The sequence below is a fragment of the Bufo bufo genome, chromosome 1, assembly GCF_905171765.1.
Source record: "Bufo bufo chromosome 1, aBufBuf1.1, whole genome shotgun sequence".
Taxonomy (NCBI): Eukaryota; Metazoa; Chordata; class Amphibia; order Anura; family Bufonidae; genus Bufo; species Bufo bufo.
In genome coordinates, this window is record NC_053389.1 from 294,235,806 (window position 1) to 294,252,344 (window position 16,539).

A 16,539-nucleotide genomic window follows, 5' to 3' on the forward strand; every position below is an offset into this window, starting at 1 on the left:
CCCATTACCCGCAGACCTGTTGCTTAGCTTTGGGAATGAGGATCTGTGTTTGACCTCATTCCCAGGGCGGCTTTACTGCTGGGTGGCTCCCTGCTCCGTAGTCTGCCTTGAGCGCCGAGCTGATCACTCGGTGCTCAACTGGTTGGTCTGTCGGTCATGTGACGCTGGCCACGTCACATGACCCTAACTCCCCACTATAAATACAGGCAGCCTGCTAGTCACAGGTTGCCTGTTAATTTCTAGGTTCCTGGCTATTTGTTGGACTACTGAATACTCACCTGATTTTGTTCCCTGACGATCTTTTGCCTGCTCCTCCTGTACTGCGCATCCGTCCTGGTATTGTGACCTCGGCTCCCACCTGACTACTCTCTTAGGACTCCTCTTGTACTTCTCTGCTCTCCTGGTATTTGACCCCGGCTTCTCCTGACCATTCTTTGCTTAACCCTTTGTACTGCGTAGCTCTCTTGGTTCTGACCCGGTCCGTTCATGTTCCGTATTTTGTCTTGTCTGTCTTCCCTGCATGTATCCTAAGTTAGGGACTGTCGTTCAGTTGTCCCCTGTCATCAGGACTCGTGAGGCAAGTAGGCAGGGCCAGGGGTGAGGGTGGAGCACAGTGGTCACTATCCCTCCCCCTGTGTGTGTGTGGACGTGACCGTTACAGGCAGCACACAAGGTTATTATTTTGAAACGCTGGTCTTAATCAATGACCCCCATAGTACATTTGGCTGAACTCTCAGTGGGGAGTTAGGGCCATTCTGATGAATAAATAGTTAACACCATGACTCAAAACCTTTCAATAATAATAAAAAAAAAAACATACATAAGTTGTATTCTGCAGAATAACACTGAAAATGGAGAAAGTGGTGCTTTCTTTGCTTCAGTGCTTCTCTCTGCGATGCAGGATGTGAGAAACAATTTGCACTACAAGTAACATTTCCATTATGATTCATAAAATAACAGAACGGTGACAGAAGGCTCGCTTCATGTGCGGTTGCCTTAGAAACGAAGAACATGGATCAGAATGCAGATCTACTGATGGCAATTTGAAGGAACTTAGCAATGTGTGGACCAGTGTACATGCCAACTCACATGGTTTCCACACATATTTAGACTCCCTCATCCATAACCGTGAACATTTATGTAGGTGATTTCAATAGACACCCAATATCATTGCATAATTGCCCTATTTTATGTCTATATAGTGTGTATTTATGTGATATACAATGTGTGTGTATATATATATATATATATTTAAATAGAGAGAGAGACAAACACACATGTAACAGCACAATCATTAACCCCTTAGTGACCAGCCTGTTTTGGGCCTTACTGACCAAGCGTTTTTCTTCCTTTTTTCATCGTTGCATTCCAAGAGCTATAACGTTTTATTTTTCTGTCTATATAGCTTTATGAGGGCTTGTTTTTTGTGGGACAAGTTGTAGTTTTTAATGACCCCATTTTGGGATACACATAACTTTCTGATTAACTTTTATTAACTCTTTCTGGGAGGGAGATGGCAAAAACAGCAATACTGCCACTACATTTTTACGTTATAAATTTTACGGCCTTCATTTTTCGGTATAAATAACATAATATCTTCATTCTCTGGGTCAGTACGATTACAGTGATACCAAATACATATAGCTTTTTTTTACATTTTACAACTTTTTTTGCAATAAAAACCCTTTTTTTTTTTAAAGAAAAAAATTTCTTTCCATTGCAGCTTCCCAAGACTCATAACTTTTTTATTTTTCTTTCTATGGAGTTGTGTGAGGGCTTGATTTTTGCAGGACAATTTGTATTTTTCATTAGTGTCATTTCACTTTCAGTTGTGTCATTTTGGAGTAAAAAAAAAAATTTACAGCGTTCACCGTAGGGGATAATTTACATGATATTTATATAGTCGGGGTCGGTACGGACATGGCAATACCAAACATATGGGGAAGATTTTTTTTTTTGCAATTTTTTTCATTGAAAAGCGTATTTTTTTATAGGATTTTTTTAATTGAATACATTTTTTTTTGTTTTTTTACCACTTACTGGTCCCACAAGGGACTATAACAGACAGTATTTTGATATTTTTTTCAAAATGCAATGCATTATCCCTATAGTGCATTGCATTTTAATGGCAATGCTATTCTAACATTGACCAGCAGGCTGAGCCAGAGAGGTGCAGCCTGCCGGAAATTACTGAAGGTTAGGCTGGGGCCTGCATCAGACCCCAACCAGCCTTTACACACATTGGCACCCCGTGATCGCATTTGTGAGGTGCCGTTGGGAGACAGAGGGAGTCCGCTCCCTCTGTCAGCACTTTACATGCGGTCGGCAAGTTCAAGGAAACATATCCTTCTCAGGGGTGCTGAAGCTTTCTCCCTATGACTGGCACAACTTCTAACAATTGATATGACTTGTGGCAGTTGAAAGATGGAACTGAGCATGTGCGACCACCTTGTTCATGCACCAGGGTTGCCATTATAATTAAGTAAAGGAAATATCTCACTATTGGACTATTTGTGTAAGGCTTCATGCACACGAACGTTGTTTGTTTCCGTGTCCGTTCAGTTTTTTGGTGCGGATAGGATGCGGACCTATTCATTTCAATGGGTCCGCAAAAAATGCAGACAGCACACCGTGTGCTGTCCGCATCAGTATGTCAGTTCCGTAGCCCTATTCTTGTCCGTTTTAGGCATTGTTTCAATGGATCCGGAAAAAAAAACAAATAACATATGGATGTCATCTGGTTTTTTTTGCGGACCGCAAAACACATACGGTCATGTGCATGTAGCCTAACACAAAGTAAATTATAAAAACAGCTAGTGTTTTATGTCAAATTATATTAAAATCATATTTAATGGCACCACAACCCCTTTAAGTGCTTCAGCTCCTTCACGGATTTTTCCTGCACATGAGCTCGGCCACCCAACGCATAAGAGACTACCACGCAGCTCAGTGCACCTTCAGATAGTGCCCCTTTTGGGCAAAAATACCAAAAGGACCTAGGTATCTTTGTGTTTGGGATTTCTACTGGTTAGAATTTTATGACATGCCTTTGTTTAGTAATATGTTATAACATTATCATATTGAAATACCCCAAAAGTAATAGGGTTGTAGTTCTAATAATATAAAATGTGACACTTATTTTCCAGAAACAGCACAGCTCCTGTCCCTAGATTGGCTGGTATTGCAGCGCTGTCCACTTTAAGCAGATAGGGCAAGCTGCAACACTGAAGGCCTATAAAACAAAGAGTAGCTCTATTTCTGTTTTAGTCCTTTCAGCTATTTGTACTTACAACTAGATCAGTAAGTAGGACTGGAATCTCAACATAACAGGCGGTTATAAGCACTATTCATTACAACACATTCAATCTATCTGTATGGTTTACAGCCTATACATTATATTTTGCATATAGAGTATTACTTACTTCCCATAAGGTTCCTTCTTCTTTTAATATGGCAACCAGCATGCCAATGGGGATCATCATGCATGAAAGAAGCCCCATGAGGATTCCTAAAGCCTCTGACCAGAGGGGGAATTGATAGCTTCCGTACTGGGATGGCTGGTATTTTATAATACTATATGCCAGCAGACCCTGCAAGGACATGAAAACAGCTGATTACGAGGAACTATTTCAGTTTCAAATTTCTTTACTCTGTACATTAAAGAAAAAAAATGTTGCAATTCAGAAAAGACCAACCAGCAGGCCAGCTGCTGATTGATCTTTTTTTTTTTGTAATATGTGTCTCTCTCTGTGGTTACATATACAGCACTAAACAGACCTGTGCGAAGAATAAAAACCCACCAGCAAATAGTCTACATATTAGTAGTTTCCATTTAGAAAAAACACTGTCACTGGTGTGTAACAATATAAGGCAGCTCTATGAGATAAGTCACTGAATTACATATATACCCTATTAAAACATAGCATTTATTGATATCTCTTTAACCACCTCAGCCCCTATAGCTTAAACACCATGAAAGACCAGGCCACTTTTTACACTTCTGACCTACACTACTTTCACCGTTTATTGCTCGGTCATGCAACTTACCACCCAAATGAATTTTACCTCCTTTTCTTCTCACTAATAGAGCTTTCATTTGGTGTTATTTCATTGCTGCTGACATTTTTACTTTTTTTGTTATTAATCGAAATTTAACGATTTTTTTGCAAAAAAATGACATTTTTCACTTTCAGTTGTAAAATTTTGCAAAAAAAAACGACATCCATATATAAATTTTGCTAAAAATTTATTGTTCTACATTTCTTTGATAAAAAAAAAATGTTTGGGTAAAAAAAAATGGTTTGGGTAAAAGTTATAGCGTTTACAAACTATGGTACAAAAATGTGAATTTCCGCTTTTTGAAGCAGCTCTGACTTTCTGAGCACCTGTCATGTTTCCTGAGGTTCTACAATGGCCAGACAGTACAAACACCCCACAAATGACCCCACTTCTGAAAGTAGACACCCTAAGGTATTCGCTGATGGGCATAGTGAGTTCATAGAACTTTTTATTTTTTGTCACAAGTTAGCGGAAAATGATGATTTTATTTTTTTTTTTCTTACAAAGTCTCATATTCCACTAACTTGTGACAAAAAATAAAAAGTTCTATGAACTCACTATGCCCATCAGCGAATACCTTGGGGTGTCTTCTTTCCAAAATGGGGTCACTTGTGGGGTAGCTATACTGCCCTGGCATTCTAGGGGCCCAAATGTGTGGTAAGGAGTTTGAAATCAAATTCTGTAATAAATGGCCGGTGAAATCCGAAAGGTGCTCTTTGGAATGTGGGCCCCTTTGCCCACCTAGGCTGCAAAAAAGTGCCACACATGTGGTATCTCCGTACTCAGGAGAAGTTGGGGAATGTGTTTTGGGGTGTCATTTTACATTTACCCATGCTGGGTGAGATAAATATCTTGGTCAAATGCCAACTTTGTATAAAAAAATGGGAAAAGTTGTCTTTTGCCAAGATATTTCTCTCACCCAGCATGGGTATATGTAAAATGACACCCCAAAACACATTCCCCAACTTCTTCTGAATACGGAGATACCAGATGTGTGACACTTTTTTGCAGCCTAGGTGGGCAAAGGGGCCCATATTCCAAATAGCACCTTTCGGATTTCACTGGTCATTTTTTACAGAATTTGATTTCAAACTCCTTACCACACATTTGGGCCCCTAGAATGCCAGGGCAGTATAACTACCCCACAAGTGACCCCATTTTGGAAAGAAAACACTCCAAGGTATTCGCTGATGGGCATAGTGAGTTCATGGAAGTTTTTATTTTTTGTCACAAGTTAGTGGAATATGAGACTTTGTAAGAAAAAAATAAATAAAAAAATCATCATTTTCCACTAACTTGTGACAAAAAATAAAAAATTCTAGGAACTCGCCATGCCCCTCACGGAATACCTTGGGGTGTCTTCTTTCCAAAATGGGGTCACTTGTGGGGTAGTTATACTGCCCTGGCATTCTAGGGGCCCAAATGTGTGGTAAGGAGTTTGAAATCAAATTCTGTAAAAAATGGCCAGTGAAATCCGAAAGGTGCTCTTTGGAATGTGGGCCCCTTTGCCTACTTAGGCTGCAAAAAAGTGTCACACATCTGGTATCTCCGTATTCAGGAGAAGTTGGGGAATGTGCTTTGGGGTGTCATTTTACATATACCCTTGCTGGGTGAGATAAATATCTTGGTCAAATGCCAACTTTGTATAAAAAAATGGGAAAAGTTGTCTTTTGCCAAGATATTTCTCTCATCCAGCATGGGTATATGTAAAATGACACCCCAAAACACATTCCCCAACTTCTCCTGAGTACGGAGATACCACATGTGTGACACTTTTTTGCAGCCTAGGTGGGCAAAGGGGCCCATATTCCAAAGAGCACCTTTCGGATTTCACCGGTCATTTTTTACACATTTTGATTTCAAACTTCTTACCACACATTTGGGCCCCTAGAATGCCAGGGCAGTATAACTACCCCACAAGTGACCCCATTTTGAAAAGAAGACACCCCAAGGTATTTCGTGATGGGCATAGTGAGTTCATGGAAGCTTTTATTTTTTGTCACAAGTTAGTGGAATATGAGACTTTGTAAGGAAAAAATAAAAAAAAATCATTATTTTCCGCTAACTTGTGACAAAAAATATAAAATTCTAGGAACTCGCCATGCCCCTCACGGAATACCTTGGGGTGTCTTCTTTCCAAAATGGGGTCACTTGTGGGGTTGTTATACTGCCCTGGCATTTTCCAGGGGCCCTAATGTGTGGTAAGTAGGTAAATGACCTGTGAAATCCTAATGGTGCTCTTTGGAATGTGGGCCCCTTTGCCCACCTAGGCTGCAAAAAATTGTCACATATGTGGTATCGCCGTATTCAGGAGAAGTTGGGGAATGTGTTTTGGGGTGTCTTTTTACATATACTCATGCTGGGTGAGAGAAATATCTCGGCAAATGACAACTTTTCCCATTTTTTTATACAAAGTTGGCATTTGACCAAGATATTTATCTCACCCAGCATGGGTATATGTAAAATGACACCCCAAAACACATTCCCCAACTTCTCCTGAGTACGGCGATACTACATGTGTGACACTTTTTTGCAGCCTAGATGCGCAAAGGGGCCCACATTCATTTTATGAGGGCATTTTTAGACATTTGGATCCCAGACTTCTTCTCACGCTTTAGGGCCCCTAGAATGCCAGGGCAGTATAAATACCCCACCTGTGACCCCATTTTGGAAAGAAGACACCCCAAGGTATTCAATGAGGGGCATGGCGAATTCATAGAAATTTATTTTTTTTGGCACAAGTTAGCAGAAATTGATATATATTTTTTTTTCTCACAAAGTCTCCCTTTCCGCTAACTTGGGACAAAAATTTCAATCTTTCATGGACTCAATATGCCCCTCACGGAATACCTTGGGGTGTCTTCTTTCCGAAATGGGGTCACATGTGGGGTATTTATACTGCCCTGGCATTCTAGGGGCCCTAAAGCGTGAGAAGAAGTCTGGAATATAAATGTCAAAAAAAATTTACGCATTTGGATTCAGTGAGGGGTATGGTGAGTTCATGTGAGATTTTATTTTTTGACACAAGTTAGTGGAATATGAGACTTTGTAAGAAAAAAAATAATAATTTCCGCTAACTTGGGCCAAAATTTTTTCTGAATGGAGCCTTACAGGGGGGTGATCAATGACAGGGGGGTGATCAGAGAGTCTATATGGGGTGATCACCCCCCTGTCATTGATCACCCCCCTATAAGGCTCCATTCAGACGTCCGTATGCGTTTTGCGGATCCGATCCTTCTATCAGTGGATCCGTAAAAATCATGCGGACGTCTGAATGGAGCTTTAAAGGGGTGTGATCAATGACAGGGGGGTAATCAATGACAGGGGGGTGATCAGGGAGCTTATATGGGGTGATCACCACAGTCATTGATCACTTCCCTGTAAGGCTCCATTCAGACGTCCGTATGCGTTTTGCGGATCCGATCCATCTATCAGTGGATCCGTAAAAATCATGCGGACGTCTGAATGGAGCTTTACAGGGGTGTGATCAATGACAGGGGGGTAATCAATGACAGGGGGGTGATCAGTGAGTCTATATGGGGTGATCACCACAGTCATTGATCACGCCCCTGTATGGCTCCATTCAGACGTCCGTATGCGTTTTGCGGATCCGATCCATCTATCAGTGGATCCGTAAAAATCATGCGGACGTCTGAATGTAGCTTTACAGGGGTGTGATCAATGACAGGGGGGTAATCAATGACAGGGGGGTGATCAGGGAGTCTATATGGGGTGATCACCACAGTCATTGATCACGCCCCTGTAAGGCTCCATTCAGACGTCCGTATGCGTTTTGCGGATCCGATCCATCTATCAGTGGATCCGTAAAAATCATGCGGACGTCTAAATGGAGCTTTACAGGGGGGTGATCAATGACAGGGGGGTAATCAATGACAGGGGGGTGATCAGGGAGTCTATATGGGGTGATCACCACAGTCATTGATCACGCCCCTGTAAGGCTCCATTCAGACGTCCGTATGCGTTTTGCGGATCCGATCCATCTATCAGTGGATCCGTAAAAATCATGCGGACGTCTGAATGGAGCTTTACAGGGGGGTGATCAATGACAGGGGGGTAATCAATGACAGGGGGGTGATCAGGGAGTCTATATGGGGTGATCAGGGGTGATCAGGGGCTAATAAGGGGTTAATAAGTGACAGGGGGGGTGTAGTGTAGTGTGGTGCTTGGTGCTACATATTGATGAGCTATCTGTGTCCTCTGGTGGTCGATCCAAACAAAGGGGACCACCAGAGGACCAGGTAGCAGGTATATTAGACGCTGTTATCAAAACAGCGTCTAATATACCTGTTAGGGGTTAAAAAAATCACATCTCCATCCTGCCAGCGAACGATCGCCGCTGGCAGGCTGGAGATCCACTCTCTTACCTTCCGTTCCTGTGAGCGCGCGCTCCTGTGTGCGCGCGTTCACAGGAAATCTCGCGTCTCGTGAGAGGACGCGCCGGCGCGTCCAGGCGGAATCAATCAACCACCTCCAGGACGCGTCGCTGCGTACGGCGGTCCGGAGGTGGTTAAAGGATAACTGTCATATTTTTTTATTTGCTAGTTTATTAGAGTTAGGCATGTATACCTGAGTAGAGATGGCCTTGCGGATCGCCCGAAATATTCGCGCCAGCCATATTATTTTACATTGTGAATAACTTTGACCCATGATACATCCATCAGGTGGTACAGAACAGCCAATTGAGACATTTCAGCACATGGACATACCCCCTACTTTATAAATAAACCTGATCTGGCCACCATTTTACATTCAGTGTTTTGCCAGTGTAGGGAGAGGTTGCTGTGTGGAGCAGGGACACACTGTTAGGGACACAAATCGCTAGCTAATAGGGCCACAAAAGTCCTTTTATGGACTGGTATAGGTGTGCTATCGATGACTTACTGAGGGGTGTAATATACTTATAATATACTTTCTAACATAGAAAGTATATTATAGTGCAATTGTATTGTGCAGCAGCTGTGTGCGGTTCTGCTGTGATACCGCAGCTATACAGAGGGACAAACGCTATTGGAAGAAATAATTTCTACTGGTGTGATATACCTGTTGCCCCCCCAAAAAACTGATTGAAGCAGGGGTGTTATATACCAATAATATACTTTCTATATAGTGCATTTAGGTAGTGCAGCCTTTGTTTGCGGTTTAGCTGCGCTACCTCAACTGCAGATAGTGGCAAACGCTATTGGAACAAATAATTTTTACTGGTGTGATTTATCATTTGCCCCACAAAAAAACTGATTGAGACAGGGGTGTGATCTACCTTCTTGACAGGCGCCTATTTTGCGCATGCGCATACGCGAAAATTACATTGCTGATATTTTGCATTGAAAAAAATAATGAATGGAAATCGCAAATTCGAATAATACATCTGGTATGTAACTGTTGTTGGACTATTTGTGCACTTCTAGTGATTATTTGGTGGCTGCAAATATGACCTGAAGGTTTTTCAGGTTCGCCTGCCATTCAAGTGTGAGGAGGCATGTCTCTCAGTAATCCAATCTGATTGGCTGGCAGGAAACTGCTGTCTACAGCAAGTTTGTATGTGAACTGAGGGAAAGCAGTTTTGGCTTCAGAGAATTGGCAAAGAAGCAATCTTGAGAAGAGCCTCATAATATAGGATTCAAAACAGCTGTAACTAAGGGGAAAACTCAAGGAAAACAGTGGTATGTGAATAAACTAAAGATTGCTTTATGCATAATGCTGCTGCAGCAGTAACAAGTGCTAAAATTGTATTTTTGATGAAAATATGACAGTTATCCTTTAAACCTACGGCGGGTAAGTTTACTTGTCGCAGTTCCAGACTGTCCATTGGCCGCATATCATTTATGCCATTGTGCTTCCTCAACTGGTCCCATGATGAACTGATATACAATTAGGGGAAACACGTCGGGACTTTATTAACATTGGAGATCTTACTCTGTATGGGACGTTTATTTCATTTGACTGACATCATCTGCAACTGGGAATACCAGACAGGTAGGGATTCCGCAGTAAGGGTACAGCCGCGGATAAATGGGGCCGCCCCTTTTGGGGCGATTACTCCGCTTTTAGGCAGGGACAGAATAGATATTGAGGGATAGTCTCCCTGATGCCTAAAAGTGGACTTTGTATTTTTAGCCTCACATCTCTGCAACTTATCCGGAATCTCCACAACTAATACACCAGCCAAGACAACAAAGACCTGAGCAACAGTGATGAGCGGAAGAGGCAATATTTGAATATTTGAATTCGCAATATTTTGCCAATATTCATCATATATTTGCAAATTCGTGATCTCCAGTCATTTTTTTCTTGATTGCAAAAAACGGCAATCGGAAAATTTGCCATCAACACTACTCCTAAAGTCAAAGATATTGCAGCCTTCTCATTGGCCCACAAGCAAGAAGCAGTGAGGGAATATTATCTAGAATATTCACGATTACGAAGATATAGCACTATATTCTAGATATTTGCGAATTCTAGAAGTGCCAATATTCGCGATAAAAATTTGCGATTAGAATATTCGCGATCAACATTACTGAGCAACCAGAAGTAATGGATCTCATGATTGAAAATCCATCCACCACAAGTGTCTTCAGGACTGTGAGTAACTATAATTGTGGTAATATTACAACGTATGTGACCATAATAGTTGTTATATTCAATTATTCCTGATACCTTCGCTCATGTCCCATACACTCATTGCGATCTCTTTATATTTGGATTTAATTTTCTTTTTTGTGGGGATATACAGTACAGACCAAAAGTTTGGACACACCTTCTCATTCAAAGAGTTTTCTTTATGAAAATTGTAGATTCACACTGAAGGCATCAAAACTATGAATTAACACCCCCCCCCCCCCCCCCCAGTATATGAAATGGTTTTCACTTCACAGGTGTGCCCTGTCAGGTTTAATAAGTGGGATTTCTTGCCTTATAAATGGGGTTGGGACCATCAGTTGCGTTGAGGAGAAGTCAGGTGGATACACAGCTGATAGTCCTACTGAATAGACTGTTAGAATTTGTATTATGGCAAGAAAAAAGCAGCTAAGTAAAGAAAAACGAGTGGCCATCATTACTTTAAGAAATGAAGGTCAGTCAGTCAGCCGAAAAATTGGGAAAACTTTGAAAGTAAGGGCTATTTGACCATGAAGGAGAGTGATGGGGTGCTGCGCCAGATGACCTGGCCTCCACAGTCACTGGACCTGAACCCAATCGAGATGGTTTGGGGTGAGCTGGACCGCAGAGTGAAGGCAAAAGGGCCAACAAGTGCTAAGCATCTCTGGGAACTCATTCAAGACTGTTGGAAGACCATTTCAGGGGACTACCTCTTGAAGCTCATCAAGAGAATGCCAAGAGTGTGCAAAGCAGTAATCAAAGCAAAAGGTGGCTACTTTGAAGAACCTAGAATATGACATATTTTCAGTTGTTTCACACTTGTTTGTTATGTATATAATTCCACATGTGTTAATTCATAGTTTTGATGCCTTCAGTGTGAATCTACAATTTTCATAGTCATGAAAATAAAGAAAACTCTTTGAATGAGAAGGTGTGTCCAAACTTTTGGTCTGTACTGTATATATATATACATTTTTTAAGAGATATCAATAAATGCTATGTTTTAATGGGGTATATTTTTAATTCAGTGACCTTTTTAGTTTCCATTTAGCAGCAAAATGTTTTTTTTTATTACCATATTAGGAGTAGAAAATCCCAGCAATCATTAGTTAAAGTAGAAGAACACATTATGTTGACACAGTGCTTTAAAAAAGTACTCAATTCACAAAAAAAATTAATAGGTTTCCTTTGATTAAAAATACTGGCTGGCACAAACAGTTTTATTTGTAAAAGGGTATACCCACCATAGGCATTTATGTCATATTCACTAAATATGCCGTAAATGCCTGATGGGAATACCCTTTTAAGTACTCTTCAAATTCAAACTCTCCATTATTTTTTTTATAAAATTAAACCTGAATAGTATTGATTGCATAAGTATTCAACTCCGTCAGGCTCATCAAGAATGTTAAGTAGTTTTCTACTAGCTTTGCACACTGGGAGTGATTCTTCCTGACAGATTTTTTTTCCCTAAGAGGAAATGAGCAAATCGCTAAAAATTCCATTTGGCATTTGATTCAGCAAGATGGGTCCACTGATTCAATTCCGGTTCAAATTAATTCGACTCAAATTCAAAGTCCTCCAATTGACTTTTCCCCCCTCTTTTCTCCTGCCCTTTTTCTCTCCCCTCTGTCCAAAACCCCAAATTTACCTAAACTGAATCACCCAAAATTTGGATTCGGGTGCAACTTAAATTTTTACAAAATTCAAGTCGAATTAACTTGTCAATCCAGACAATATTGCCTGTTACTATGTCTGTTACAAATATGTTAGGATATTCTAACTACATAACTAATTAAAATAAATGGTAGAACGTCTCTTTCATTTGTCAATATGACATTCGATTTTTCATCTCTGGGTTATTTCAGTCTGTAGGCCAATTATTGCAGTATAATCAATTCTGCTCTCTAAAAAAAAACAACAATCATCATTTTAACCCTCTTTATTGATGTCACCTCCAAAACACAAATTTCCAAATCATTTGATGCCATTGTTCCCAATAGTTTTTGTATTTCAAATGATATTCTAAATTATTCATAATTTCCACTTGCTGTTAATACAAACCAATTATATTATGTAGATTCACCAACATTTTGCCTAAATGAATATGTTGGATTTGAAAATGTATTCATTCCGAGGAAGTGGTTATTAGCATGTAAATTAATATAAATCGCATCATAATGACGTGATCCTTGACCTTAATGAGCGCATAAAGCCAATATTTCAGATGAAAGATATAAATGGATTTTTTTCCTTAAAGGGGTTGGCCACTTTTGACCAATGTGTAAATAAGATAACTATATGACACTTACTAATTTAACCTTTGCTGATTTTCTGTGCCTTTTGCTATATTTCATGAGCCGTTCCCCCTTTTTAGGAAAATCTTCTGTGCTGTCCGCATAAAAGACCTGTCCATAAGATGGCTACTGATGGAGAGTTATGTGACCAGGCAAAAATAACTCGAGACACGTCACTCAGCCTTCTCCACTCAAACACACCACATCTGCCATCTGTACTTGCCCTGTTGGGAGTTTATTGCAGATGTACTGTATTTGAATGGATGAGACTGAGTGATTTGCCTGGTCACATGATCCTCCATCAGCAGCCAATTTGTGGACTTCTATGTAGACAGCGCAAAAGACTTTGCCAACAAGGGAGAATACCTTATGAAAAATAGAAAATGGTGTAGAATATCAACAACGACGATATTAGTAAGTGCATATAGTCTTCAAGTTACTCAGGGGCTGGCAACAGTGGCATCCATATAAGAGAGATAGTCACATAACAAAGACCATATTGAGCCACAGAATATGGTGCTTGGTTTAACCCCTTAGGGACACATGATGTACCGGTACGGCATGTTTCCCGAGTCCTTAAGGACACATGGACACCGGTATGTCATGTGTTGTTCCGATCACCGCCGCCCGGTGGTGAGCAGGCACCCCGGCTAAATGCACGGGGGGGGGGGGTGTCGGCGATCAACTGTGGTCTGCGGATTTTACCTGGTGCGGCGGCGGTGCCATTGGGTCCCCATGGGGCTGTGGGGGGGACCCGATGGCATGGAAGGCAGCACGATGCCATCCTGAGGCATCTGCGCTGCCTTCCGGTGAAGAGCCTGTGAGATCCAGCTCCCTGGATCTCACAGGCCCCGGAAGCTGTATGAGTAATACACACAGTATTACTCATACAGCCAATGCATTCCAATACAGAAGTATTGGAATGCATTATAAAGGAATATACCTCCAAAAGTTCAAGTCCCAAAGTGGGACAAAAAATAAAATGAAATTTAAAAAAAAAAAAAAAAGTTTTCCCCCCAAAAAATTAAAATTTTCAAGTAAAAATAAACAAAAACGTCATTTTCCCCTAATGAAGTTAAAAAAATTGGTAAAAAATAGGGGGAAAAAAAGTATACATATTAGGTATCGCCGCGTCCGTATCGACCGGCTCTATAAACATATCACATGACCTAACTCCTCAGTGGAACACCGTAAAAAATAAAAAATAAAAACTGTGCTAAATAAACAATTTTTTGTTCACCTTACATCACAAAAATTACAACAGCAAGCGATCAAAAAGGCATTTGCACCCCAAAATAGTGCCAATCAAACCGTCATCTCATCCCGCAAAAAATGAGACCCTACCTAAGATAATCGCCCAAAAACTGAAAAAACTATGGCTCTAAGAATATGGAGACACTAAAACATGATTTTTTTTTGGGTTTCAAAAATTATATTATTGTGTAAAACTTACATAAATAAAAAAAAAGTATACATATTAGGTATCGCTGCGTCCGTATCGACCGGTTCTATAAAAATATCACATGACCTAACCCCTCAGATGAACACCATAAAAAATTTAAAATAAAAACTGTGCTAAATAAACCATTTTTTGTCACCTTACATCACAAAAAGTGTAATAGCAAGCGATCAAAAAGTCACACGCACCCCAAAATAGTGCAAATAAAACCGTAATCTCATCCCTCAAAAATCATACCCTACCCAAGGTAATCGCCCAAAAACTAAAAAAATTAAGGCTCTCAGATTATGGAAACACTAAAACATGATTTTTTTTGCTTCAAAAATGAAATCATTGTGTAAAACTTACATAAATAAAAAAAAAGTATACATATTAGGTATCGCCGCATCCGTGACAACCTGGTCTATAAAAATATCACATGATCTAACCTGTCAGATGAATGTTGTAAATAACAAAAAATAAAAATGGTGCCAAAACAGCTATTTCTTGTTATCTTGCCACACAAAAAGTGTAATATAGAGCAACCAAAAATCATATGTACCCTAAACTAGTACCAAAAATACTGCCACCCTATCCCGTAGTTTCTAAAATGGGGTCACTTTTTTGGAGTTTCTACTCTAGGGGTGCATCAGGGGGGCTTCAAATGGGACATGGTGTCAAAAAAACCAGTCCAGCAAAATCTGCCTTCCAAAAACCGTATGGCATTCCTTTCCTTCTGCGCCCTGCCGTGTGCCCGTACAGCTGTTTACGACCACATATGGGGTGTTTCTGTAAACTACAGAATCAGGGCCATAAATATGGAGTTTTGTTTGGCTGTAACCCTTGCTTTGTTACTGGGAAAAATGGATTAAAATGGAAAATTTGCCAAAAAATTTAAATTCTGAAATTTCATCTCCATTTGCCAATAAGTCTTGTGGAACACCTAAAGGGTTAACGACAATTGTAAAATCTGTTTTGAATACCTTGAGGGGTTTAGTTTCTTATATGGGGTCACTTTTATGGAGTTTCTACTCTAGGGTTGCATCAGGGGGGCTTCAAATGGGACATGGTGTCAAAAAAAACAGTCCAGCAAAACCTGCCTTCCAAAAACCGTATGGCATTCCTTTCCTTCTGCGCCCTGCCGTGTGCCCGTACAGCTGTTTACGACCACATATGGGGTGTTTCTGTAAACTACAGAATCAGAGCCATAAATATTGAGTTTTGTTTGGCTGTTAACCCTTGCTTTGTTACTGGAAAAAATTGATTAAAATTGAAAATTTACCAAAAAATTTAAATTCTGAAACTTCATCTCCATTTGCCAATAACTCTTGTGGAACACCTAAAGGGTTAACGATGTTTGTAAAATCAGTTTTGAATACCTTGAGGGGTGTAGTTTTATTAGATGGGGTCACTTTTTTGGAGTTTCTACTCTAGGGGTGCATCAGGGGGGCTTCAAATGGGACATGGTGTCAAAAAAACCAGTCCAGCAAAACCTGCCTACCAAAAACCGTATGACATTCCTTTCCTTCTGCGCCCTGCCGTGTTCCCGTACAGCGGTTTACGACCACATATGGGGTGTTTCTGTAAACTACAGAATCAGGGCCATAAATATTGAGTTTGGTTTGGCTGTTAACACTTGCTTTGTAACCGGCAAAAAATTATTAAAATGGAAAATCTGCCAAAAAAGTGAAATTTTGAAATTGTATCTCTATATTCCATTAATTCTGGTGGAACACCTAAAGGGTTAACAACGTTTGTAAAATCAGTTTTGAATACCTTTAGGGGTGTCGTTTCTTAGATGGGGTCACTATTATGGAGTTTCTACTCTAGGGGTGCATCAGGGGGCTTCAAATGGGACATGGTGTCAAAAAAAACAGTCCAGCAAAACCTGCCTTCCAAAAACCGTATGGCATTCCTTTCCTTCTGCGCCCTGCCGTGTGCCTGTACAGCGGTTTACGACCACATATGGGGTGTTTCTGTAAACTACAGAATCAGGGCCATAAATATTGAGTTTGGTTTGGCTGTTAACCCTTGCTTTGTAACTGGAAAAAATTTATTCAAATGGAAAATCAGCCCAAAAAGTGAAATTTTGAAATTGTATCTCTATTTTCCATTAATTCTTGTGGAACA

The 16,539-nt window shown here is 40.4% G+C and overlaps 1 protein-coding gene across 1 annotated transcript in view; it reads right to left on the minus strand.

Moving 5' to 3' along the window:
- The window catches only part of SLC6A7 (solute carrier family 6 member 7), a 135,769-nt gene that overhangs the window by 13,347 nt on the left and 105,883 nt on the right, over positions 1-16,539 (minus strand). Inside the window, exon 13 of the mRNA XM_040440693.1 lies at positions 3,423-3,590. Within this exon, the coding sequence (XP_040296627.1) occupies positions 3,423-3,590 (168 nt within the window). The remainder of the gene's footprint in view (positions 1-3,422; positions 3,591-16,539) is intronic.